Source organism: Pollachius pollachius (genome assembly GCF_949987615.1).
Source record: "Pollachius pollachius genome assembly, chromosome: 18".
Lineage (NCBI taxonomy): Eukaryota > Metazoa > Chordata > Actinopteri > Gadiformes > Gadidae > Pollachius > Pollachius pollachius.
Genome location: NC_136951.1, coordinates 20,145,600 through 20,170,599, shown reverse-complemented (window position 1 = coordinate 20,170,599; position 25,000 = coordinate 20,145,600). Strand labels below are relative to the sequence as shown.

At 50.1% G+C, this 25,000-nt stretch overlaps 4 protein-coding genes across 5 annotated transcripts in view; 2 read left to right on the top strand and 2 right to left on the bottom strand.

Annotated features, from left to right (window-relative positions):
- mettl25 (methyltransferase like 25) overlaps positions 1 to 4,030 on the bottom strand; it is a 13,833-nt gene extending 9,803 nt beyond the window's left edge. Inside the window, exons 1-5 of the mRNA XM_079756189.1 lie at positions 3,764 to 4,030; positions 3,459 to 3,635; positions 3,208 to 3,317; positions 2,054 to 2,776; positions 1,555 to 1,810 (exon numbers count right to left, since the gene is read on the bottom strand). Coding sequence (XP_079612315.1) covers positions 1,555 to 1,810; positions 2,054 to 2,776; positions 3,208 to 3,317; positions 3,459 to 3,635; positions 3,764 to 3,980 — 1,483 coding nt within the window. The 5' untranslated portion in view covers positions 3,981 to 4,030. The remainder of the gene's footprint in view (positions 1 to 1,554; positions 1,811 to 2,053; positions 2,777 to 3,207; positions 3,318 to 3,458; positions 3,636 to 3,763) is intronic.
- Positions 4,031 to 4,223: 193 nt separating this feature from the next.
- On the top strand, positions 4,224 to 6,259 carry ccdc59 (coiled-coil domain containing 59). Its single transcript, XM_079756036.1, has 4 exons — positions 4,224 to 4,636; positions 4,746 to 5,115; positions 5,496 to 5,640; positions 5,735 to 6,259. The coding sequence occupies exons 1-4, from the start codon at positions 4,273 to 4,275 to the stop codon at positions 5,897 to 5,899; spliced, it is 1,044 nt and encodes a 347-aa protein (XP_079612162.1). The 5' UTR covers positions 4,224 to 4,272; the 3' UTR covers positions 5,900 to 6,259.
- Positions 6,260 to 7,902: 1,643 nt separating this feature from the next.
- On the top strand, positions 7,903 to 21,578 carry LOC307089220 (EF-hand calcium-binding domain-containing protein 4B-like; the record flags this gene model as incomplete). Its single annotated transcript, XM_079755392.1, has 17 exons — positions 7,903 to 8,052; positions 9,009 to 9,120; positions 9,596 to 9,803; positions 11,010 to 11,156; positions 12,474 to 12,564; positions 12,980 to 13,075; positions 13,562 to 13,749; positions 14,451 to 14,522; positions 14,663 to 14,711; positions 14,827 to 14,912; positions 15,341 to 16,247; positions 17,169 to 17,307; positions 18,243 to 18,324; positions 19,131 to 19,245; positions 19,906 to 20,007; positions 20,584 to 20,660; positions 20,831 to 21,578. The coding sequence occupies 17 exons, from the start codon at positions 7,903 to 7,905 to the stop codon at positions 20,916 to 20,918; spliced, it is 2,709 nt and encodes a 902-aa protein (XP_079611518.1). The 3' UTR covers positions 20,919 to 21,578.
- A 669-nt stretch (positions 21,579 to 22,247) lies between these two features.
- Positions 22,248 to 25,000, bottom strand: part of prmt8b (protein arginine methyltransferase 8b) — a gene marked incomplete at both ends in the record, with an annotated part of 16,969 nt that continues 14,216 nt past the window's right edge. For both annotated transcript variants that reach the window (XM_079755354.1, XM_079755355.1), the window contains 2 exons: positions 22,248 to 22,331; positions 22,410 to 22,531. In XM_079755354.1, coding sequence (XP_079611480.1) covers positions 22,248 to 22,331; positions 22,410 to 22,531 — 206 coding nt within the window. The remainder of the gene's footprint in view (positions 22,332 to 22,409; positions 22,532 to 25,000) is intronic.

The window sequence follows — 25,000 nt, the reverse complement described above, 5'->3', positions numbered from 1 at the left end:
AGCTAGGAGGGGGCGTGGCTCTGTCTGTAGGAGAGATAGGAGGGGGCGTGGCTCTGTCTGTAGGAGAGCTAGGAGGGGGCGTGGCTCTGTCTGTAGGAGAGATAGGAGGGGGCGTGGCTCTGTCTGTAGGAGAGATAGGAGAGGGCGTGGCTCTGTCTGTATGAGAGATAGGAGGGGGCGTGGCTCTGTCTGTAGGAGAGATAGGAGGGGGAGTGGCTCTGTCAGTAGGAGAGATAGGAGGGGGCGTGGCTCTGTCTGTAGGAGAGATAGGAGGGGGCGTGGCTCTGTCTGTAGGAGAGATAGGAGGGGGAGTGGCTCTGTCTGTAGGAGAGCTAGGAGGGGGCGTGGCTCTGTCTGTAGGAGAGCTAGGAGGGGGCGTGGCTCTGTCTGTAGGAGAGCTAGGAGGGGGCGTGGCTCTGTCTGTAGGAGAGCTAGGAGGGGGCGTGGCTCTGTCTGTAGGAGAGATAGGAGGGGGCGTGGCTCTGTCTGTAGGAGAGATAGGAGAGGGCGTGGCTCTGTCTGTAGGAGAGCTAGGAGGGGGCGTGGCTCTGTCTGTAGGAGAGATAGGAGGGGGCGTGGCTCTGTCTGTAGGAGACCTAGGAGGGGGCGTGGCTCTGTCTGTAGGAGAGATAGGAGGGGGAGTGGCTCTGTCTGTAGGAGAGCTAGGAGGGCGCGTGGCTCTGTCTGTAGGAGAGCTAGGAGGGGGCGCGGCTCTGTCTGTAGGAGAGCTAGGAGGGGGCGCGGCTCTGTCTGTAGGAGAGCTAGGAGGGGGCGTGGCTGTGTCTGTAGGAGAGATAGGAGGGGGCGTGGCTCTGTCTGTAGGAGAGATAGGAGGGGGCGTGGCTCTGTCTGTAGGAGAGATAGGAGGGGGAGTGGCTCTGTCAGTAGGAGGGATAGGAGGGGGCGTGGCTCTGTCTGTAGGAGAGATAGGAGGGGGCGTGGCTCTGTCTGTAGGAGAGATAGGAGGGGGCGTGGCTCTGTCTGTAGGAGAGATAGGAGGGGGCGTGGCTCTGTCTGTAGGAGGGATAGGAGGGGGCGTGGCTCTGTCTGTAGGAGAGCTAGGAGGGGGCGCGGCTCTGTCTGTAGGAGAGATAGGAGGAGGCGTGGCTCTGTCAGTAGGAGAGATAGGAGGGGGCGCGGCTCTGTCTGTAGGAGAGATAGGAGGGGGCGCGGCTCTGTCTGTAGGAGAGATAGGAGGGGGCGTGCCTCTGTCTGTAGGAGAGATAGGAGGGGGCGTGGCTCTGTCTGTAGGAGAGGTAGGAGGGGGCGTGGCTCTGTCTGTAGGTAGGCTAGGACGGCGCGTGGCTCTGTCTGTAGGAGAGACAGGAGGGGGCGTGGCTCTGTCTGTAGGAGGGCTATGAGGGGGCGTGGCTCTGTCTGTAGGAGGGCTAGGAGGGGGCGTGGCTCTGTCTGTAGGAGAGATAGGAGGGGGCGTGGCTCTGTCTGTAGGAGAGGTAGGAGGGGGCGTGGCTCTGTCTGTAGGAGAGCTAGGACGGCGCGTGGCTCTGTCTGTAGGAGAGATAGGAGGGGGCGTGGCTCTGTCTGTAGGAGGGCTAGGAGGGGGCGTGGCTCTGTCTGTAGGAGAGATAGGAGGAGGCGTGGCTCTGTCAGTAGGAGGGCTAGGAGGGGGCGCGGCCTGCAGTGCCGTTAGACCACCTGGTGGGGGCGCTGCGGGGTCGAACTCCTCCGTCAGCAGGTGGTAGCAGCAGCCCACGCTGCACACGGACGCCAGCTCCCGCTTGGCCGCAAACATCCTCAGGCTGCTGGGGGCCAGGTCTCCGCACGTGTGCAGACCCACCATCACCGCATCCTTCAGGGGGGGGGGGCCCGGAGCGAGGGGGGGGGGGGCATTGGGGAGAGAGAGATCAAGGACTACATTTATTGAGGACGACATCCTGCACATTTGGCAACATTATCCCCCTTTCCCAGCCATTCCAGAGAACACCCTGGGGAGGTCTGGGTCTAGTGGATGTATATTACTACCCTCCGGAATGTTCTAGACAGGGTTTAATGTTCCGTGATTGTGGTGAAGGGGGGAGGGAGGGGGGCCCACCTGCAGCCCGTCGATGAGGTCCCTGAGCTCCGTCTCCGCGGTGACGTAGGAGGTCAGCGGCAAGTAGAGGGCGGCCTCCCGCGGCCCCGCCCCGGCCCCGTCCCCGGCGCGCGCCTTCCTCGCCAGGTTCTCCTGCTTCCTCCTCTCGCGCTCTGCGGCGCTGAGCCCGGGGGGGGCCGCTCTGGGGGGGGTGCCGCCCGACACCGCCTCCATGGCCTCCAGGGGCAGCGTGCTCAGGAAGGGGTCCGCCGGCTCCAGGTTCTCCGCGGCGTCGGGATCGCCGTCGGAAATCAAACCCGCGTCTATGGATGAGGCGGCCGACTCTGAAGCGGAAGCCGCCGTGTCCTCTTTACCCTCTTCATCCTCCTCCTCCTCCTCCTCCTCCTCCCTCAGACACGCTGCGTTTCCTTCTCCGACCGCATCGGGCGCACATCCGTCCACTCCCTGCCTTCCACTCTCGGCCGCCGTACCGATAACGCCCTCCGACGGGTCACTGTCGCTCACGGGTTCATCCGCCGCCACGCCCTCTGACCCTGAGAGCTCCGGCTGAGAAGGGCTCCTCGAGGGGGTCCGGTAGGCCCTGGAGAACCTCCTCAGCTTGCGGTTCCTCTCGTGGGCCCCGTGGGTGTTGGAGCTGGAGGAGTCGATGCCGTACACCTGCAGGCCGTACCGCTGGGACAGGAAGGAGCACAGGTAGCCCTTACCTGAGCCCACGTCGATCACCTGGAGAGGGGGGGGTGGGGGGGACACGGCGTGGGCGACGTTGAGATAAAACCACAGAAGAACGCTGTGGACATGAAGATGCTGGGTAGGATTTGATAATGCTTCTTTGTTTATTCAAAACTAAATTCACCGCCCCTTACAACTCATGTACTAAATAACTTTTTGTAATTTTTTAATTATTTGATTGTTGGATTAATGAGCCGATAAGGATGAAAATTCTAACTCAAAGACACCTACAAATATACAATGGGATTCAAACCCAGAACCTTTTACCTTAACTATTAAGACTATCCTGTACCTTCACATAAAATATGTACCCTAGATGTTAATGGTATCATTTCGGTGGGGATGAGCGAACGCGCTGCCATAATAATAAGCCAATGTCACTTGTTTTGAAGTTCAAATGGTATGATCCACTAAATAGTGTCTACCTGTTTGACTCTACACCCCTGAGCAAGGCAGGACACCACCTCCGACATGGACTGCACCTCGTGGGACTTCTTGGAGTTCATAAACTCGCCCGGCTCCATCTCTGCATCCGCTTTGGGAAAAACAGACCAGATCATTATTTTGAATGATGGCCATTTCATAGTGTCCCAATGGTGGGATTTTTTTTAATAAGTGTAGAGATATGGGATCAATACAATGAGATCCAATTCTCAGTGTGAAAAAACGTTCCTACCTTGCTCTGCATGTGTGGAGATGTGGGAGTCTTTTCTGAGAGACTGCATCAGCTGCTTTCTGGACAGACAGACCCCAAGACCAGGCATAGAGAGCGCTTTGGCAGCCCCCAGTAATGCATAAATATCAACCAGGCGATGGGTTTTCTCGCAAAACCCAAATGTGGTTTTAGCCATCTCTGTAAGCATGATGCATAAAATCAGTTAGGGTCTGTTGGAATATCATCGTGATTAATACAGAGCATAAATTCAATTTGACCAAACACAAGGTCGATCATGGATGTATGTTGGTTCTGCTATGGTTTACCATCTGTGTTGCGTTCGGGCGCCCTCTGGTGGCCGTCCGGAAAACGGATGGCTGATAAGACCGCTTCTGGTGTGACAGCTATTAGCCTGCTCCACACATCGTGAGTGTAGAACTCCACCGTATGAGCGTTAGCGATGCTCAGCGCTATTGACAGAAACCGCCTTACTTCGTCTATCCTTGCCCGAATATCTGAGGGAGAATCCTTCAAAGAAGACATTGAAACGCTTTAAAGAGGGCACTTGAAGAGGGCTGGATATTAGCACACGAACCGTGTGTGTCACAAACCCAAAACAGTTTCAGACATGAGCAGTTGAAAAAAGAACCGATGGATCCAGGCGGACGAGCCCACATTCCGTTTAGTTGTCTGAAGTTGATTTTAATGTCTGGCTTGGTTTGCATACGTCATCAGCCTGCGTCGGAAAAATAGATGCATGCTGTTGTAGCGTGGAACTAGTAAACACAATTTGATCAATTCTGGAATGACTTCACTGCGCTAGAGACAAGACAAAATGAATCGAGGGAACTTTGCGGGGAGAGCTGGTAACAACAGAGGGGGTCCCAGTAACAGAGGGGGTCCCAGTAACAGAGGGGGTCCCACTAACAGAGGACCTGGTGGTCCCAATAACAGAGGAGGTCCCACTAACAGAGGGGGTCCCACTTACAGAGGGGGTCCCACTTACAGAGGAGGTCCCACAAACCGAGGTGGTCAAACTTACAGAGGAGGTCCCACAAACCGAGGTGGTCAAACTTACAGAGGGGGTCCCACAAACCGAGGTGGTCAAACTTACAGAGGGGGTCCAACAAACCGAGGTGGTCCCAACAAGAAGAAATGGGTCCCCGACAACAAGACATTCGAGGGGAGCTTGAGTGAAGGTACGTTGTTTGACAAAGCCCTTTTATACACATCAATCTTTGGGCTCATTGATCATCTCTTAATGGTACTGGAAATAATGTTCTATGTTTGTGCTCATTTGTGACTTAGGTCAAGGGTTTGCTTTTAGGATTAAGCAAAAAGTCCAACATGAGTACAACAAACTTCTGACGAAGGAGAGGAGGAAAAAGCTTCAACCCAAATCCCAGCTCAAGGAGGAATACCCTGAGCATCTCAGACATCTGTACGAGGCCGAAAGCGCCAAGCTGAAAAACGAAGCTCTTACAAATAGATCCAAAAGATCTCTTTCCCGAATCGTTGTTCAGTCAGAGACACACGACACAGACGGCCCTGTTGTAAAGGAGGCTGACACCCAACAAGCAGCCAGCACAGAGTCCACAGCTGGGAGCGGCGCTGCTACAGACCAGGGAGAGGACAGCGCGGTGAAGGCTGAAGCGGCAGCGGCCGAAGGGGAACGAAAGTAGGACTCCGGCTCATGTACCTAACCTCTGGAGAATGATGTGTTCATATGTAGGATCAACTGTGTAACGCACAAGAGTTGTGCTTGTGTATAGGTATGATATAATAAACTGTTAATCCCTGAAAGGGAAACTAGATGCCACCACATACTAACATGACCCATAGAGAGATTGGGAGGGAAATGCATCTCAGAGCAGGTACATAATAATCAAGGGCCAACATCATTTTAAAGCAACCATTTATTTGATCCTTCAGCCCTTAGTTCTAATTCACAACATCAATGTTGACATAGAAAAAAGCAGTCAACATGATTTAAGAGATTTTACCTTTATCCTGACCCTCACAAATTCTCCAATGATCTCCGACTCTGTCCTTATTCAGGGAGGATTCTCTGGAGCCGGCCAAGCCGCTGCCCATTATCCCCATGAGCAACCGCATGAAGAGAAAACTGACGAGGAAGTCCTCCTATCAGGTCGCACAAGAGGAGTTTCAGGAGGCCAATGAAAAGAGAAAGAAGAAGAATGAGGTGATTGTTTTGTGTCCATAACGACCCCAAAATCAATTTCCCCCCAAAACGGTTTAGATTTGGTGTTAACCTGTCTGTGCCCTGTGCTTCCCAGGAGTTTCTGACGAACAAGCAGAAGAAAGAGGCAGCAATCCAGAAATACAAGGACAAGAAGAAAGAGACGTTTCAGGTTTTGAGCAAAAAGACCAAGAAAGGACAGCCCAACCTCAACCTGCAGATGGAGTACCTGCTCCAGAAGATCCAAGGACCTCAGAAGTGACCACAGGACCATTTCTGGGCTGTCGTCCTCTCGTGTGTTCTATAGCAATATGTCGATCAATGGTTGATTCTGTTCACAATTCGAGTGAGCAGTCTGAATTGCATCTGAGTTGGGCATTTATTTTTTCCTCATTGACCTGAATGAATACATTTGGGCGTTGGATTCTAAGCAACAACACTTCGTCCAAATGAAGGTGCATTTTAAATTTTCTACCACAAGATGGCGTGTGACATCAGGGAGTCACGAGTGTCCGAGGAAACTTCAACAGTGAAGTGTTGGGATAGTCCACCCAAACCTGAAGTTCAAAATCCTATTTTCCGGATTGCCCTGCTGTTTTTTTAATGTTCTTTAATTATAACTTTGGAGCTTGAAATGTTTTTGAAAAAAAGATGACTTGTTATAACTAATAAATATATACCATCCTTTATTTCTTTGCAATTACAACAAATAATGTTTTTTACTTAATAATAAGGTTATTTCTGAGGCCGAAATATATTTAGTGCAAGCGGAAAAAGTTGAAAGATCTACTCCTTCAAAAAAATTAATAATCCGATCCATTTGTACAGTTCTACTTAACATTGTAATCCATTGTAGTCATAGTTACAGAGGCCTCGCAAAGCCCCCCCTCCTCCCACACTGGGACTCAGGACGACCTCCATTCACTCCCTGGAAGCAGATCTCTGAACACGCAACAGCCTGCAGCCTCTGCCCCATGACATCACATGGTTACAGAATGACTTCTGTCTGGGTCTCCTGCGTTCATCTGTAAGGCAAGAGTTTCGCGATGCGGTCAGGTTAACAAGGCCCTGTTGATAACCGAGCGTGGGAGAAGGCCAGTGTGGTGGTCTTTGGGGGTTTTCATGGTTTGAAAAAGGTACGTCTTTATTTATTGTGTTTTGGGTGTTTAGAATTTAATTTTTGAATGTTCTCTTGGGAAAGTGTTGGCTAACCAATGTTACATACTAAAAAACTGCTTTCATTATCTTTTTTAATTAAGCAGTCCAACAATGATTGATTGGCTTCTTATTATAACAGTGCCTTCATTATACAAAGAAAAACAACTTAATGAGCTCTTTGTTATTCAATTACGGATAGTTATCATTTGTTATTGGAAGCTTTGTTAAGGAGAACACACTCTTTCTACATCTCGTTGTTTCCAGAACCGTAGATTTGGATATAATTGTCTCCAGGAGTTCAACCCAAAGTCTCCATGGCTACTCCCACTGAAGACAACTTTGTTATTGTATATCAGAAGTAATCCGACATCTGTGTCTGCACATTTGTGTGGGTGTATGTCAGTCATCATGATGCACACCCAGTCACAAATAATAACCCGGAACCCTTTCACCCTAAAGGGACAAATCAACAAGCAGAAAATCCAGAATACACTGAGACACAACTTATTCAGATTTCTTTAAAACGCTTAACCACATACTGACATGACTGGCATTTCTTGAGGATTTATGGCGTCTTGTGGTTTGTTTTATGCGGTATTAAGATAATCCGCTGTGTATACCGGCCCCTGATGTTGGTGGCTTGTTCTGTACTTACAATAATAAGGGCAGTGCTTGGTGCTTTGAATGCAGTGCTACTAAAGAAGTTATTTTATCACATGTAAACACTCTTGTCGGCCAATCTCCTTGCCAAGATGCTTTGGCAAACCGCTTAAAACGTCTTAACGTTTGTTCCCATGGTGACACTGTGTTGCTTATGATAGCTTTTGAGTACAACTGCTGCTTGTTTGTCGTTCACACAGAGACCGAAAATAACAACCGAGGCATTTCCATTCCAAACAAACGACAAATCCCATAACACTGTATCGCGTGTGATATCTCTCCCCAGCCCTCTCGATTCACCTTCCTGTGTCTCCGTCTCCGTCGCCATGGTGACAACACGAGCCCCGGCGGCACACCACTGGTCTGATCTGTAAGGAGGACAGTTCTTCACCACCACCCTCGTCTTCCTCGTTTGGGGGGGGGGGGGGGGGGGGGGAGGGAGGGAGGATGGAGGAGGAGGGCAGAGTGAACGGGCTGAGCGCCCCCGGGGGGCGGGGCTCTGAGTGGGGCCGCATCTCCCTGCTGGACAAGAACCAGGAGTTCTTCAGGATCTGTGACGTGGAGGCCAAGGGCTTCATCACACGCACCGACATGAGGGTCAGAAACACACGCCGTCTCACTGCCACTAGCCCTCCCTATGCCTGTGTGTGTGTGTCTGTCTGTCTGCCTGTCTGTCTGTCTGTCTGCCTGCCTGTCTGTCTGTCTGTCTGTCTTTTAGTATGGGATCTTATCCTGAAGGCTAGTGGTAATGCATATCATGAATGGTCAAGAATTGAGGATACATACATTTATATATTTTTTTCATATATTTAAAGTATTGTTTAAGGCGACATGTCTCATGGCATGGTGCGTCTTTAGTTGTCGACGTGGTACTTTGGCAGACAGGCCTTGTCTGGCCAAGACTATTAAAGGACTCTCAATACAAAGAAACACCCAATCCCTCCGAGCACAGAGAAGTAGGGCAGCATGACAGATGATTAATGATCGCTTATTATACCAACATTGTTTACCAAAACCGCTGTCAGGGAACCAGTGCAGTCCTCATCTGGTTTGTTTCTGTTTTCAATGTTCAGGCTGTTCCCCTCACCACTTATTATGTAGTGCCTTTGTTAAGAGAAACAAACAACCTCCTTCACACACACACACACACACACACACACACACACACACACACACACACACACACACACACACACACACACACACGTACACCGTCAGAAACTGAAGTAGTGCCGCAGATTGATGTAAGGTTAAATGTCTCACTCTTTTTTTAGAATAGACAGAAATGGTGGATTCCAATGTGCCGGTGAACATTGAACCATTGAACCACACAGTGTTTTCATTAAACACTGTGAACACTGAACACAGTTCATTTATTGAGTGTATGTCTTTGTATCTGTGTGTCTGTTTGTGTCTTTGTCTTTGTATATGTGTGTGAGTGTGTTTGTCTTTGTATATCTGTGTGTGTGTCTGTGTCTTTGTATATGTGTGTGTATGTGTGTGTTTGTATTTTTATATATATGTGTGTGTGTGTGTGTGTGTGTGTGTTTCAGAGGCTCCACCAAGAGCTTCCCCTATCAGCAGAAGAGCTGGAGGATGTGTTTGACTCGCTGGACGCCGGCCGTGACGGCTACCTCACACTGGAGGCCTTCTCCTCTGGCTTCAGTACGGCCTGTTTTTGTTGCTCTGTTATTATCTCTGTTCTGATCACGCACATCTGCCATGAATCAGCCTCCCTCTTCAACTGCATGTCATGCACTTCCTGTATACAATGCAGTTACATTCATAAGAGCTTTATTGCCATGAAATTCCACATTTATATCGCCCAAACTGTTTGCAAAGAAAACACAATATATCTTTCTGTAATTATCTATGTATTATCAAGCCTGTAAAATATATTAATTGATCGAATTCCTTTTATGGATTTTTACTTACAGTATGCCTTTTATATTACAGTGCTTGACAGAAGGCTATACAGATTTTGTCCTCCTATGACTTAATTTTAGTATGAACAAAGGATTTGTTGTTATTTGTGGGTTAAATGAATGATGCTGATAATTATGTAAGCACTGTTTTAGGCAATCTTTAGGCAATAACAACATCACACAAATAAGGTTCCTCCTGTGGGCTCCCTCCTCAGGTCACTTCCTGCACGGTCGGAGGCTCTCATTGGGCGACGACCTAGACCCCGCCCCCGCCCCCGCCCACGCCCACGCCCCCGGGCTCCAGGTGAAGGAGACGCTGTACCAGAGCCAATGGGACGCCAGGCTGGCGGGCGGTGAGGACGAAGAGGAGACGCACTTCAGCATGCTGCTGGAGAGCCTGGGAGCCGGCAACGTGTTCGAGGAGTGAGTGGCAACTCTTCCTCACTACACGATATTCAACGCATTCTGAACCACAGCCAATCCTTTAAAGTGGTGAGATCATGCCACCGGGTGTGAGTGTGGTTAGCCGTTACAAGCCTTTTGAAAATCTGCACTTCCCTGTGCCTTAGTGACATCACACGGGGTCCACCTAGATGTACGCTGGATAGATCAGTCTACCAGCCCACCAATAGCAAATGTTGCTGATCTATCCGTCACACATCTCGGTGAACACGCTCACTTGTGAGGTCACTAAGGCACAGGGAAGGGACGATTTTCAAACCGCTTATCGCGACTAATCACACTCACACCTGGTGGCATTTCATCAACCCTTTACACGTACAGGGGCGACATATATTGCGATTCCGTAAAAATCGCGATTTTGTAAATATCGTGACACGATATTCCACAGGATAGTGTCATGGTGAAGGAATTTGAATACCAGCCAAAAGGTTCTAGGTTTGAACCCCAAGACCCCACCCTCTACATTAATGTACCCCTGATCTAGATGCCCTAACCCCCACCTGCTCCTTAATGACATGTACTGTGTCTCAATTCACTGTAGGCCTGCAGTTAATGGATATTATCTATATTATCGTCGTTATATCTGACCATATATTATTTTTCTATATATCAATGAATAATTTAGGCCAAAACATGTCATTTATAATTGCAAATGCCATCCCCGCCGTTACCAGGTTCCAGTGTGATGCTTAAATGGGATTACTTTATCTGACAGAGCCAGCCCAAAAAATAATTATATTCCTTTTTATAACGATCCAGGAAGAAAATATTTGATTTGACTGCAACATTAAACAGCAAATGTTATATGTTGTTATTCCTACTTTTCAAACGATTCACTGATTCTCAAAATTACATTTGATACATTTCCGTCGATCGACTAATACGATTAATAAAAGGCATCTGCCTTTTATTAAATTAAATTGCAAATGAAAAAATTGTAACAACTAATCTCGGCTTCAAAGGCTCAGACTGCCTGCCCCAAGCCCAACACAATTTGTTGTTGTTGTTGTTGTTGTTGTTGTGAATAAGTTTCCTATTGGCGAACACGTTGTGATCGGAGTGGCCCCACCGCGGCCAACCTTCTGTAGCCTGGTGGGGTTTGGTGGGGGGAGGAGGCGTTGGGCCGGCCCCTAACCCTCCCTCCCCCCTCGGCGGGGGGCTCTGTAGCCCAGGCGAGGTGCGCAGTCTGTGGGCCCAGCTCAGGAAGGACGAGCCCCACCTCCTCTCCAACTTCGAGGAGTTCCTGGCGCGCGTCACGCTCCAGATCAAGGACGCCAAGGAGGAGAAGAAGGAGATGGAGAGCGCCCTCCAGAGGTGGGAGGGCCGCGCGCGCACGTGTGTGTGTGTGTGTGTGTGTGTGGGTGTGTGTGTGTGTGTGTGTGTGTGTGTGTGTGTGTGTGTGTGTGGGTGTGTGTGTGTGTGTGGGTGTGGGTGTGTGTGTGGGTGTGGGTGTGTGTGTGTGTGGGGGTGTGTGTGTGTGGGTGTGTGTGTGTGTGTGTGTGTGTGTGTGGGGGGGGGGGGGTGTGTGTGTGTGTGTGTGTGTGTGTGTGTGTGGGGGGGGGGGTGTGTGTGTGTGTGTGTGTGTGTGTGTGGGTGTGTGTGTGTGTGGGTCTGGGTGTATAAGAGATGATGCTCACATTTGTGTTCTTAACTTCTAGTTTCACGTAGTGTTTCATTCAATGGAATAAATTGAATGAATACAGATCTGAAGAAAGAAAGAAAGAAAGGATACAGACTTAAGTAGGAAGGATTGAAGGAAGGATAGGATCCTAGTTGTTTACCTCAACAACAGTTTAGGATCCAAATTACAACATTAGAACCAACAACAAAATATTCTGGTATTGTGCTTAACCGATCGATGCTCTACACGAAACATACGGTCTCTCCTCTCTAGTTACAGTAGTCAGTAATGAGTGTGAGTGTGTGTGGCCCTGGGTGTGTGCACGTGTATTATTATGACTAGCCGTGTGCTGGGAGTGTGTACGTGGGCTTTGTCCATAACTCTCCCCAGCGCAGCTCCCTGTTATCCCTTTAGAGTGACCACTAATCCGGAGGCATGTTCCCAAGTCTGGCCGGCCGTGGGGAAGACTACCAATGTTAGGCTGCGGTGTGTGTGTGTGTGTGTGTGTGTGTGTGTGTGTGTGTGTGTGTGTGTGTGTGTGTGTACGTGTTTTTGAGCATGTGCCTGGCTGTGTGGGTGTATGGATGTGTGTAACTGTGTGTGTTCGTGCACGTGCAGTTTACTTAACTCCATGGCGTCCTTTTTTTCCCATGGTGCACTGCATGGTACTGCTCAGCTAAACTTGCCACGTCTTTGCTCTTCACTAATTGGTTGTTTTGGTGTTCCGCAATGTGAAGGCCCTCTGGTATGCCTTTGAATCTGAACGGTATTTGTACACAAGTGTGTGTGTCTGTGTGTGTGTGTTTGAGCTTATTTAAGTGCTTCTTATGGGGCCTGTATTGGCTGTGTGTGTGTGTGTGTGTGTCAATATTCCCATGAGCTTATGGGTGATAATTGGAATGTCGTTAAACTGCTGTGGACTGAATGCTATTCACAGACATTACGTCACACCTGTTTTCTTTGCGATGGGTGAATGAATCCCGTCCCATGACCGCTGTGCCTCATTACAGGAAGGCAGCCACACATGACAGCGAGATACGCAGCCTATACGAAGAGATGGAGGCGCAGATCAAGAACGAGAAAGACCGGCTCCATCTGAAGGTACCAGCTGAGGGTTTGAGCCAGAGAAAGATGTCCTACTGTCCTCCAGAGTCATATTCGCTACATGTCCTGTGTTATAGACTTATAAGATCATTGCAGGATTGAAATTATGAGATGACAATTGCATTGATCCTAATTGTTTTAACCGATTAATGCTTTCAGTTATGTTTACTTCAGATATCTTGGCTGCTCATGAGATAAAGCAAGCAAAGTTAAATGAAAGCAAGAGGGGACTTTGGTCTCCTCATTTCTGTGATGGATGATCCTGTCTATAACTTTGACTTAGTTACTAATCAGAAAACCTGCTATTTAGTGTTCTTTGATGGTCAGTCAAACACATGGGCACGACGTACTGCAAAAGCCCCTCGTATCCACCAATCACAGCACTGAGCGCTGACCTTCGACCTCCTCTCAGGACTCTGAGCGGCAGCAGCTGCACAGCCAGGACCTGGAGTACCAGCTGGTCTCCAAGGAGAGAGAGCTGGACCAGCTCTCCTACAAGCAGCACAGGGTGAGTGGGGCTGTGGGCCTTAACACCAGCTTAGACTCCGTCCAGCCTTCTGTTCTGCTGCGTCCCCTCAGCGCCTCTCTAAATCAACTCCCTTCGCTGCTCCTTAAATGCACGAAACAAAACGGTTCGGCTAACCTGACTTTGTATAGACTTTAGTTAAGTTTAGTTGTAGTTTATCATCAAACAGTCCTGAGGTGGACCGCCGTGGTCACACATTCCACAGCCTGTCCAGCACATGTAATCCTGACGTTGAGGAGGGTGGGATTCTATTAGGCTGATGCCAACACACTCAGTTGGAGAGGGCTGAAAGAAGTTAAAGGCGTTGTTATCGAACGTGCGTCAGATGTCGTGCACTGTTAGCTCCGAGGACCGCATGACTTTTGATTGGTCCGCCTCCCACGTCAAACACCACCTCCACCGCGGTCACCGTGGTAACCCCCCCATCCCCTCCACCGTGGTCCCCGTGGTAACGCCCCCTCCCCCCAGCTGGAGCGGCAGTGCTGCGAGCTGAGCAGTGAGAAGAAGGAGCGCCACGTGGAGAATGTGAAGCTGAAGGTGACCAACGAGGAGCTGCTGCGGGAGCTGGACAGCACCAGCCAGGAGCTGTCCCTCGCCCAGGAGCAGCTGGCTCTGCTGCAGCAGCAGGCCTCCCGGCTGCACCAGGAGAAGGAGCTGTAGGAGGGCACACACACACACACACTCACGAACACATGCACACACACACACACTCACACAGGTACACGCAAGCAAACACAGATACACACGCACACACACACACACACTCAGAGACTCATGAACACATGCACACACACACTCAGACACACTCAGACACTCATGAACACATGCACACACACACACACAGGTTCACGCAAGCACACACAGATACACACACACACACACACACACACACACACACACACACACACACACACACTCAGAGACTAACGCACACATGCACACACGCACAGGTACATCAAGCACACATGCACACACTCACTCACAAGCACAGGTACACGCAAGCACACACAGATACACACACACACACACACACACACACACACACACACACACACACATTGGTCTACAAATACCTTTCCGAATCAAAGGCATACCAAAGGGCCGTCATAATGCTACAGAGCACACACACACACACACACACACACACACACACACACATTGGTCTACAAATACCTTTCCGAATCAAAGGCATACCAAAGGGCCGTCATAATGCTACAGAGCACACACACACACACACACACACACACACACTTGTGGGACCTCATTTATACACATTGACATGTGCATATGAAATGAGCGCAAAGCCTCCTAGTAAAAGTCAACAGGTGTTGATGATGTCTGACATGTTGTCCTCCAGGGAGATGTACAGGATAACGGAGGGGCTGCAGAGAGAGAAGCAGAGTCTCATGAAACAGCTTGATCTGCTCCGGTGAGATATCAGTGTTCATTTATAATCCTTGAGTGGGTGAGTCAGCAATAAAGGAATGACAGCCAATATGAAATTAGGCTTTTACAAAAGGTCTTCTCACATCGTAACAACCACCTGTTTGTCTTGTTCACACCAACCAGAGAGATGAACAAACATCTGAAGGATGAACGGGACATATGCTGCGGCATGGTAAATGGAGTTTTTCTTCAACGATTTGTAGTTTTCTGTGATACTCCCAGATAAATGATACAGTACATTAACAGAACATGGTACTTACTGAATTGTTTCCTCTCTTATCCTAAAGCCACGGTCCTCACTGAGGAAGAAGCAGAAGCAGCAGAAGGCAGGCCTGGCTAATCTATTCGACGATCCCAGTCAACCGACCAACAGGTGAGCACTCTGTTATGAAGATCAGAACCTTCCATTGCATTCATCCTAAACAGAAACATTTATTTTTGTATCCCCTGAAGTCACACGTTACATTGTGTTCATCATAAAATTTCACATTAATCCGCATGTTCTGGCTCTACAATGTTGAGAGATGTTAGGAATATAGAAAAAACACCAACACAGATTTAAAGGAGGAAAACAGAGGATTTCTGATCAGACTTTTGGACTCTAAATCTTCCAAATGCTTAAAAGTCATCCAAATTACATTATGTTAAATTGTAGGAACAAAATGTGGAAATAACGTTTATGGTCAACTCGATCGACTCGATCGAAACCCCCCGGAGGCGTAATGCGGCCGACCTCGGCCCGGACCTGTACCCTGATGTAAACGGGGCGCTGCCCCTCTGCTCTCCTCCCTCTCCCTGAAGCTCCCTGCTGGTGGACGGGTCCTTCCAGTCTCTGGAGGCCCTGCCCTTACACCACCTTCATATCGTGTTTGTCGCTTCCTCCTCCTGCAGCGAGGACGACTCCTCCGGCCCCGCCCCCTACAGCGCCCCCTCCCTCTTCTCCGCCCCCGGCGCTAGCGCTAACCCGTACGCTAGGCCTAGCATTAGCCCCCGGGGCGACGCCCCCGCCTGCCCCCAGCAGAGACCCCCCGCCAAGAAGAGCCCCGCCCACCTCGCCAACGGCCACGGCGACGCCCCGACACCCCCCCCCGCCTCCTCCTCCTCCTCCTCTTCGTCGCTGTCGAGGGCGCGCTCCGGGAAGGTCGCCAAGGCGGTCACCAAGGTCAAGCGCCAGCCGGGCCGCGCGGGAGCGGCCAAGAGAGGGCAGCAGCGAGGGAGGGAGCGGGCGAGGGCGGGGGGGAGGAGGACGGAGGAGGAGGAGGAGCAGGAGGAGCAGGAGCAGGAGGAGGAGGAGGAGGAGGAGGAGCGGCTGGACGGGCCCCTGGACGGGTGGCCCCTACGCCGCGTGATCTCCATCGAGGAGGACCACCTGCCCCACCTGCTCCTCGGGGGGCCCCAGCCCCTCCTGCACCAGCTCAGTGAGGAGGAGGAGGAGGAGGAGGAGGAGGAGGAGGAGGAGGAGGAAGATGATTTGGAGGAGGTGGGGGAGGAGGCCGCGCAGAGCGACCTGGAGGCCAGCGGCGTCGACCTGAGCAGCGAGCCCATGGCCGCGCCCCCCTCCGGCTCCGCCCCCGCCCCGCAGGCTGTGGGCGTGGCAGTGGGCGTGGCAGTGGGCGTGGCTCCGGTCGTCACCAGGTCCCGCTTCTCCAGGATGACCAAGACCCCCATGGCCCCCCGGGGACAGCCCGTCGGCAAGGAGACCCAGCCCGTAGGTCCCTGGAGAGAGAGCCTGTGTGTGTGTGTGTGTGTGTGTGTCTGTCTGTCTGTCTGTCTGTCTGTCTGTCTGTCTGTCTGTCTGTCTGTCTGTCTGTGTGTGTGTGTGTGTGTGTGTGTGTGTGTGTGTGTGTGTGTGTACGCAAATTCATTTACGTGCTGACTTTCATGTTTACACATTCATGTTAATGTTCACATTCCGTGGGCGGCAGCAGCTCAGGAGGCGGAGCGGGTCGGCCGGTAACCTGGAGGTTGCTGGTTCGATCCCCGTCTCCTCCTAGCAAAGCGTCGAGGTGTCCCTGAGCGAGACGCCCCCCCCCTGACTGGTCCCGATGAGCCGGCTGTCGCCCTGAGGGGCTGACTCCGCCGTCGCTGTGTGAATGAGTGCATGAATTGCTGAATGTGAGGCGATATTGTGAAGCGCTTTGGGTGGCCACAGTCCATTCACATTCACAGAATTTTTTAAATTCATGTTGACGTTCATGTTTTTGTTCACGTTCATGTTTTCACTGTTTTTCATTGTTTTCACTTCATGTGTTCATTTTTTTGAGTTCATTACCATTCATATTTAATGTTAGATTGACGTTTCTGTTCCCGTTTCTGTCCCCGTCCATGTCCTCTGTCCCCTTTGTCCCCGTCCATGTCTCCTGTGCCCTTTGTCCCCGTCCATGTCTCCTGTGCCCTTGTTTCTGTTCCCGTCCATGTCTCCTGTCCCCTTGTTCCCGTCCATGTCTCCTGTCTCCTTGTCCCCGTCCATGTCTCCTGTCCCCTTCGTCCCCGTCCATGTCTCCTGTCCCCTTCGTCCCCGTCCATGTCTCCTGTCCCCTTGTTCCGTCCCCGTCCTCTGTCCCCTTGTCCCCGTCCATGTCTCCTGTCTCCTTGTTCCCGTCCCCTGTCCCCTTGTCCCCGGGGTCAGCCGGTGAGGGAGGGGTCCGTGTCGGTCCCTGAGCGGCTCTTCAAGGTGGTGCTGGTGGGGAACTCCAGCGTGGGCAAGACCTCCCTGCTGCGCTCCTTCTGCGAGGGCCGCTTCCACCCTGCCACCTCCGCCACCGTGGGTGAGTGTGTGTGTGTGTGTCTGTGTGTGTGTGTGTGTGTGTGCGTGTCTGTGTGTGTGTTGAAAAAAAAAGTTGTCCAATTTTTTGAGAGACAAAGAGCAAGAGTGTGTGTGTGTGTGTGTGTCTGTGTCTGTGTGCATGTGAGTGTGTGTGTTACTGTATACATGCGTACCCTACACCAGGTACATGTCCACTACACACACACACATGCCTCCTACATACACTAACACTGGTGTTAGCGTGTTAGCGCGTGTCATGGTTTGGCATCACATGAGGGGGCTTACAGAGTCACACTGACCGTCTCAGAGTCCTGGCACACACGGTACGGCAGCTTAAGTCACGTCGGATAGGTCTCCCTGCCTTCATCTCCCTCCACCCCCTCCCCAGTCCTCCTTTAAGCTGTCATGCCTTTGGGTGATGTAATACAGGTGCAACTATGCCCCCTTTGGTGAATTACAGTAATCCTAAAAACATTTTGAAGAAATCTAATAATATTATGCATGTATATAATTTGAATTTTAATAAGAAGATGTACACAATCCTTAGGAATCTCTAAAATATTAGAACATGAAAAATGGCTTTGGTAGCTGTGGTAGCTACGAAAAAGCTCCCACAGCTATCATCGCCCTTTTAATTAAGAAAATGGATTAAAAAAGCACATTACATTATATACGTTCTCTGGACCACGGACACAAGGCATCTTACATGTTGATGAGCTGTGTTGTGTGTTGATGGGTTGTGTTGTGTGTTACTGAGCTGTGTTGTGTGTTGATGGGTTGTGTTGTGTGTTACTGATCTGTGTTGTGTGTTGATGGGTTGTGTTGTGTTTTACTGATCTGTGTTGTGTGTTGATGAGCTGTGTTGTGTGTTGATGGGTTGTGTTGTGTGTTACTGATCAGTGTTGTGTGTTGATGAGCTGTGTTGTGTGTTGTCAGGTATCGACTACAGCGTGAAGACGCTCACCCTGGACAACACCCAGGTGGCCATGCAGCTGTGGGACACAGCTGGCCAGGAGAGGTAGGAGATCACAGATCACAGAGCAGGCCAGGAGAGGTAGGAGAGCACAGAGCACAGAGCAGGACAGGAGAGGTAGGAGATCACAGATCACAGAGCAGGCCAGGAGAGGTAGGAGAGCACAGATCACAGAGCAGGCCAGGAGAGGTAGGAGAGCACAGAGCAGGTCAGGAGAGGTAGGAGATCACAGATCACAGAGCAGGACAGGAGAGGTAGGAGATCACAGAGCACAGAGCAGGACAGGAGAGGTAGGAGATCACAGATCACAGAGCAGGACAGGAGAGGTAGGAGATCACAGAGCACAGAGCAGGACAGGAGAGGTAGGAGATCACAGATCACAGAGCAGGACAGGAGAGGTAGGAGATCACAGATCACAGAGCAGGACAGGAGGGGTAGGAGAGCACAGAGCAGGACAGGAGAGGGAGGAGATCACAGAGCTACTCAGGTCTTCGGATCACCAGGTGGTTCAGGACACTTCCATACGCTGCCGTTTCATTCATGGTTTGATCATAGTTTAGATCAGTGATTCAACATGGAGCTGTACCTCGATGGATCTATTGATACAAAGGAGCATTCACTCAACAATGATCACACAAACACATGAACCCACACACACACACACACACACACACACACACACTCACTATAAGACACTTTCAGTGCCTTGCAAAGTGCTATATAAATGCAATTTATTATTTATTACTTTGCCGTCAACCAAAACTCTTCGGGTACCTCAGTTATGTGTGTGTGTGTTAGTGTATGTGTGTGTGTTAGTACTGTTGTTAACGTGTTGCCCGTGGCCGCTGCAGGTACCGCAGCATCACCAAGCAGTTCTTCCGGAAGGCGGACGGCGTGGTGGTCATGTACGACGTCACAGTGGAGGACAGCTTCAAGGCCGTCAAACCCTGGCTGGACAACGTCCAGGTGAGGCTCCTCCCCCTCTGGTCAGACTCCCCCCCCTCTTGGCAGACTCCTCCCCCTCTGATGTGACCAGGAGGCTGTAATGGGTCAGACTCCGCCCCCTCTGGTCAGACTCCTCCCCCTCTCGTCAGACTCCTCCCCTTCTAGTGTGAGGCTGTAGTGGGTCAGACTCCTCCCCCTCTGGTCAGACTCCTCCCCTTCAAGTGTGAGGCTGTAATGGGTCAGACTCCTCCCCCTCTGGTGTGACCAGGGGGCTGTAATGGGTCAGACTCTGCCCCCTCTGGTCAGACTCCTCCCCTTCTGGTCAGACTCCTCCCCTTCTAGTGTGAGGCTGTAGTGGGTCAGACTCCTCCCCTTCTGGTCAAACTCCTCCCCTTCAAGTGTGAGGCTGTAATGGCTCAGACTCCTCCCCCTCTGGTGTGACCAGGGGGCTGTAATGGGTCAGACTCCTCCCCCTCTGGTCAGACTCCTCCCCCTCTGGTGTGACCAGGGGGCTGTAATGGGTCAGACTCCGCCCCCTCTGGTCAGACTCCTCCCCCTCTGGTGTGACCAGGGGGCTGTAATGGGTCAGACTCCTCCCCCTCTGGTCCCCCTTGTTTGGAAGGTATTGATTCATTTTGTGGGAGGCTCTTTTTAATCTTTTTTTTTTTCCTTTGGTACCAGGAAGCTGCGGGCGAAGGCATCCCCATCCTGTTGCTAGGCAACAAAATGGACAAAGACGAGGAGCGACAGGTCTCCTACAAAGAGGCCGTCCTATTGGCTGAGGTGGGTGAGGTTCACATTGGGCACATTTAGACATAGATCCTCGCATAAATGTCATACGGTAGACGTTTCTTTCATCCAAAGCGCCTTTTAATCCCATGAGTACAGACAAGACCGCGACACTCTACGCACTGATGGTGACCGTGTCAGTGGAGCCTGGGGGGCAAGAAAACGCACAGCTCCCCTGGAAAGCACGCGTGTTTAGAGACTCTGCTCTTATCCTTATCATGCTGTTTTTTGTGAACATTAAAACTACAACTTTATACGTTTATTTCACCTGTACACCTATTCATTATATTGTCTCTTATCCCATGTCATTACTTCTATTTCAACATTTAAATTACAACTTTTCTTTAATAACATTATTTCACCTGTATCTCTTCTCTTATCACCTATCGTTCTATTTAAAGTGACGATTTAAACTGCTGACATATTTTGCAATGCCGTGATTTCACTCGTTTCACTGAAGACATGACTGTAAATCTTAAACCATCCCTGGGACCGGGATCTGTCCGTACATATGAAGGCACGTTACTGACGGTTTCCCTGTTCACGTGTGTGTTTGTGTGTCCCGTGCAGGTCGCCCAGATCATGTTCTACGAGGTCAGCGCCTACACAGGGAACCAGGTGGCCGAGTCCCTCACCCACCTGGCCAGGTGATGCTCCGTTACACATAAGAACCGAACCGCATAAACACTCACAGAAGAAAAGGGTTTCAATTCAGAACGAAAGGATTACTCCCTCCTGTTTATTCTCGCCCACATTAATTCTGAATATGATTACCTGCCACTAAGCACTGACTCACTGTGTGTGTGTGTTTCTCCAGAGTGCTGAAGGAGCAGGAGGACAGGGTGAGAGACACCACCATCATCCTCACCGCCCAGCCCGTGAAGAAGAAAGCCTGCTGCAAGTAGAACGCAGGGGAGAACCCGGGGAGAAAGGAACACACGTGGTGGAACGTTGGTAGAACCCGGGTTAGAACAGGCACACGTGGTGGAACGTTGGTCAGGAGACGGTTGCACCTCACACACATCCAATGCGTTTGCTGGACATGGATGGACGATGTGTGACGGCTGTGGGCTTCATAGCAATGGACTTTGGGTTGGACTTTATATTCTATTCTACTTGAGCACTCATTGTGGACTTAGCTCTGTGTTGTTTAAACTGAAAATGAAGACAGATAAGCAGAAAGTGCGTTGCAATTAACGAACGAATGAATGAAATATGAGTATTTAACGTATTAGGGGGGGAAGGACCTGAAGACAAAGAGATTGTGTTGATATTTACTCTAAGCGCTGGTCTGATGAATATGGGCCTTTATTCACCTTGTAGCTATCTTGGCTCCATCTTGGTTCTAAGCGTTTAGAACCAAAATGGCCACGAGGTGAACAAGATCTATTCGGAAAATCACCATGAACAGATATATTTTAAGATGACTGATCCATTGATGGTGATTTTTATTTCTTTTATTTTGTGTAATCAACCTAAGAATAATCAAAAACCAATATGACCATCTGGAATTTATTGAAATTTTGTTTTTGAATTAAAATCACAGGTTAGAAAAAAAAACTATTAAATTCTTTGTAACAATTGGTTGGAACAGTTCTTTTCATGGCCCTTTTTTATTTTCACGTTCATGTTTCAAAATAACGTCAGACATATTGCATTTTTTTTCTTCTTCTGAGGCTTATACTTCTTGCAATGAGTATGAATGATCTTAAATTCAATTGTTCAAATTCATTGCTGGTAAAATCAATGGGGCTCAAATAATTACACATGCAGATAAAAAACTCAACTACTTTAGACCTATACATATACAATGAAAATGTAATTCCTAACGGAATAATAAGGAATTAGGTTTAAATTATAACTTGTTTCACGTCAGACCGAGAAATGCACAACATTTGACACATCATAAATATCGATCTTCTCACTGATGTACTCAAATAACTACAAAAACATGAAATAAAAATAAAAAGTACTGTCAAGAAATCAAGTTTAGGATAGTACATTCAATGAAATGCCCAAGGCAATCAAGTTGGTGTCGATGGCAACTATTGCTCAAAGTAAATGGCTCACTCTGAAGGCTCCGCCGAGGCGCTGGCGGAACAACAGCCAATCAGATGTCTTCGGTGTCGGCGGCGGCGGCGGCCAACAGGAATGGTTCTTGTAGAGCCTGTGGATCCTTCTCCGTTGTCCGGAGGGGTTTGGGTTTACGCCGTAGCCTAGCGTCGGGTCGGTCACTAGCGCATTTTGTAATCGTGAGAAATAGCTGCCTCACATAGCTGTCCTTTAAAGTCTAGCTCCAGGGTGAACTCCAGGTCCCGCTGGGAATGAAGAAAGGTCAGCGTGAAGATGAAGTTATGCTAGCATGACGGACTTATTGGCCTGAGGTCCGCTCTCACCTTGTTCTTCTCGTTGGGCCGGATGGCGATGCTGCCGAACATCTCCTCCCCTTTCCTGGCGGTCAGATAGTCCTCCAAGTAGAAGACTGTCTGCTTCCAGTGGGTACTGGGGGAGTCCGGAGCTGGGGGGGGGGGGAGAGACAGAGGAAGGGAGGGGGAGTGACAGGGAGGGAGGGGGAGAGACAGGGAGGGAGGGGGAGAGATAGAGGAAGGGAGGGGGAGAGACAGGGAGGGAGGGGGAGGGAGGGGGAGAGACAGAGGAAGGGAGGGGGAGAGACAGGGAGGGAGGGGGAGGGAGGGGGAGAGACAGAGGAAGGGAGGGGGAGTGACAGGGAGGGAGGGGGAGAGACAGGAAGGGAGGGGGAGGGACAGAGGAAGGGAGGGGGAGAGACAGAGGAAGGGAGGGGGTGAGACAGGAAGGGAGGGGGAGAGACAGGAAGGGAGGGGGAGAGACAGAGGAAGGGAGGGGGTGAGACAGGAAGGGAGGGGGAGAGACAGAGGGGAGAGACAGGAAGGGAGGAGGAGAGACAGGAAGGGAGGGGGAGGGACAGGAAGGGAGGGGGAGAGACAGCGGTGAGACAGGAAGAGAGGGGGAGAGACAGAGGGGAGAGACAGGAAGGGAAGGGGAGAGACAGGAAGGGAAGGGGAGAGACAGAGGAAAGGAGGGGGAGAGACAGAGGAAGGGGGGGAGATACAGAAAGGGAGGGGGAGAGACAGGAAGGGAAGGGGAGAGACAGGAAGGGAGGGGGAGAGACAGAGGGGAGAGACAGAGGAAGGGAGGGGGAGAGACAGAGCGGAGAGACAGGAAGGGAAGGGGAGAGACAGGAGGGGAAGGGGACGGACAGGGGAGAGATAGAGGCAGGGGGGAGAGACAGGGGAGAGACAGAGGAAGGGAGGGGGAGAGACAGAGGGGAGAAACAGGCAGAGAGGGAGAGGTTTATCGAGTGGGAGGGAGGGAGTGAAGGGAAGGAGGGAGGGAGGATGGGAGAGGAGGAAGGGAAGGATAGAAGCAAGCGAGAAAGGAGGCAAGGAGGGATGGTGGGAGAGAAGGTAACAAGGAAGAAGGAGGGAGGGAGGGAAGGAAGGTGACAAGGAATGCGGAAGGATGAGAGGCAAGGATGGAAGGAAGAATACATAAGGAAAGGGATAGTGAGTAAGGAAAGAATTATAAGGAACAAACACAAACATGAGAATTTTAGGATTAGACAGAGATAGTAACCAACGCAGTAATAACAGGACCATAACAGAAATGGAAATAAGAAGAGCGAAGGAAAGGGTTAAAGGAACCAGAGGACTATTCAGGGTAGGCGCTGCAGAGAGAGATAATAAAGCTAAGTGTCAGAAACACCCAAAGGTGTCGCGGGGTGTCTGAAAAATCGATGTGTGTGGAACGAGGGAGAGCAGATCAGCATGGGTTCACTTGCAGCCCCTTGGCGCAAAGAAGTAGAACTCTGTAATTCTTAACCTTATGAGGATGGTTAAATGCCTTCAGGCTTGTTGACATGATGACTTAAGTTCTATAGTAACGGAGTGTGTGTGTGTGTCTCTGTGTGTGTGCGCGTGTGTGTGTTTTCTGGTATAAGAAGAAGCCTCGGGTCTAACAGGCACTCCATATCAGCAACCACAGAATGTTGTCCTTGACATCGCATTACATAAGCAGCAGGCTTTGGACTGTGGTGTCTCCCTGTCATTGAATAAGCGGCAATGCTCTGCTGAAGTACCCCAACAGAAGTGACACATTGACTAAATGAAAATAAGAGGAATCACAACAAATTATCCCGGAAATATGACTATGATTTTAAGCAGGACGTTCGTTGCAATTTTCCAAAGACCATATAGTTTGAGCTCTCCTGCCACAAATGTCAGCGATGGAAAATATAGACCTGTTATCTTTTGGGAAAACAATAAGACTTGAATAACATTACTGTTTTCAGAAACATCACAGTGTTACACTGCCATTGTTCACACTCATGGCAGACATAGGGAACGTGTACGTTCATGCTCTTTCGGCAGCACTGGTATACGGTAGACATTTTGACAAATTAAACTGGTAATGGCTGTTTTCGGTAAGCCTGGGGAGATGTTTACGACTCTTCGATCACGCAGACCGGCAGTATCCTTTAATGTGGTGTAGCTCTGGCTGTGGGGACTGGTTGTTACATGTTACAGTGTTACAGTATCCTTTAACGTGGTGTAGCTCTGGCTGTGGGGACTGGTTGTTACATGTTACAGTGTTACAATTTCCTTTAACGTGGTGTAGCTCTGGCTGTGGGGACTGGTTGTTACATGTTACAGTGTTACAGTATCCTTTAACGTGGTGTAGCTCTGGCTGTGGGGACTGGTTGTTACATGTTACAGTGTTACAGTATCCTTTAACGTGGTGTAGCTCTGGCTGTGGGGACTGGTTGTTACATGTTACAGTGTTACAGTATCCTTTAGCTTCGTGTAGCTCTGGCTTTGGGGACTGGTTGTTACATGTTACAGTGTTACAGTATCCTTTAGCTTCGTGTAGCTCTGGCTAGGGCTGCTCGATTATGGAAAAAATCATAATCACGATTATTTTGGTAAACATTGAAATCACGATTATTCAA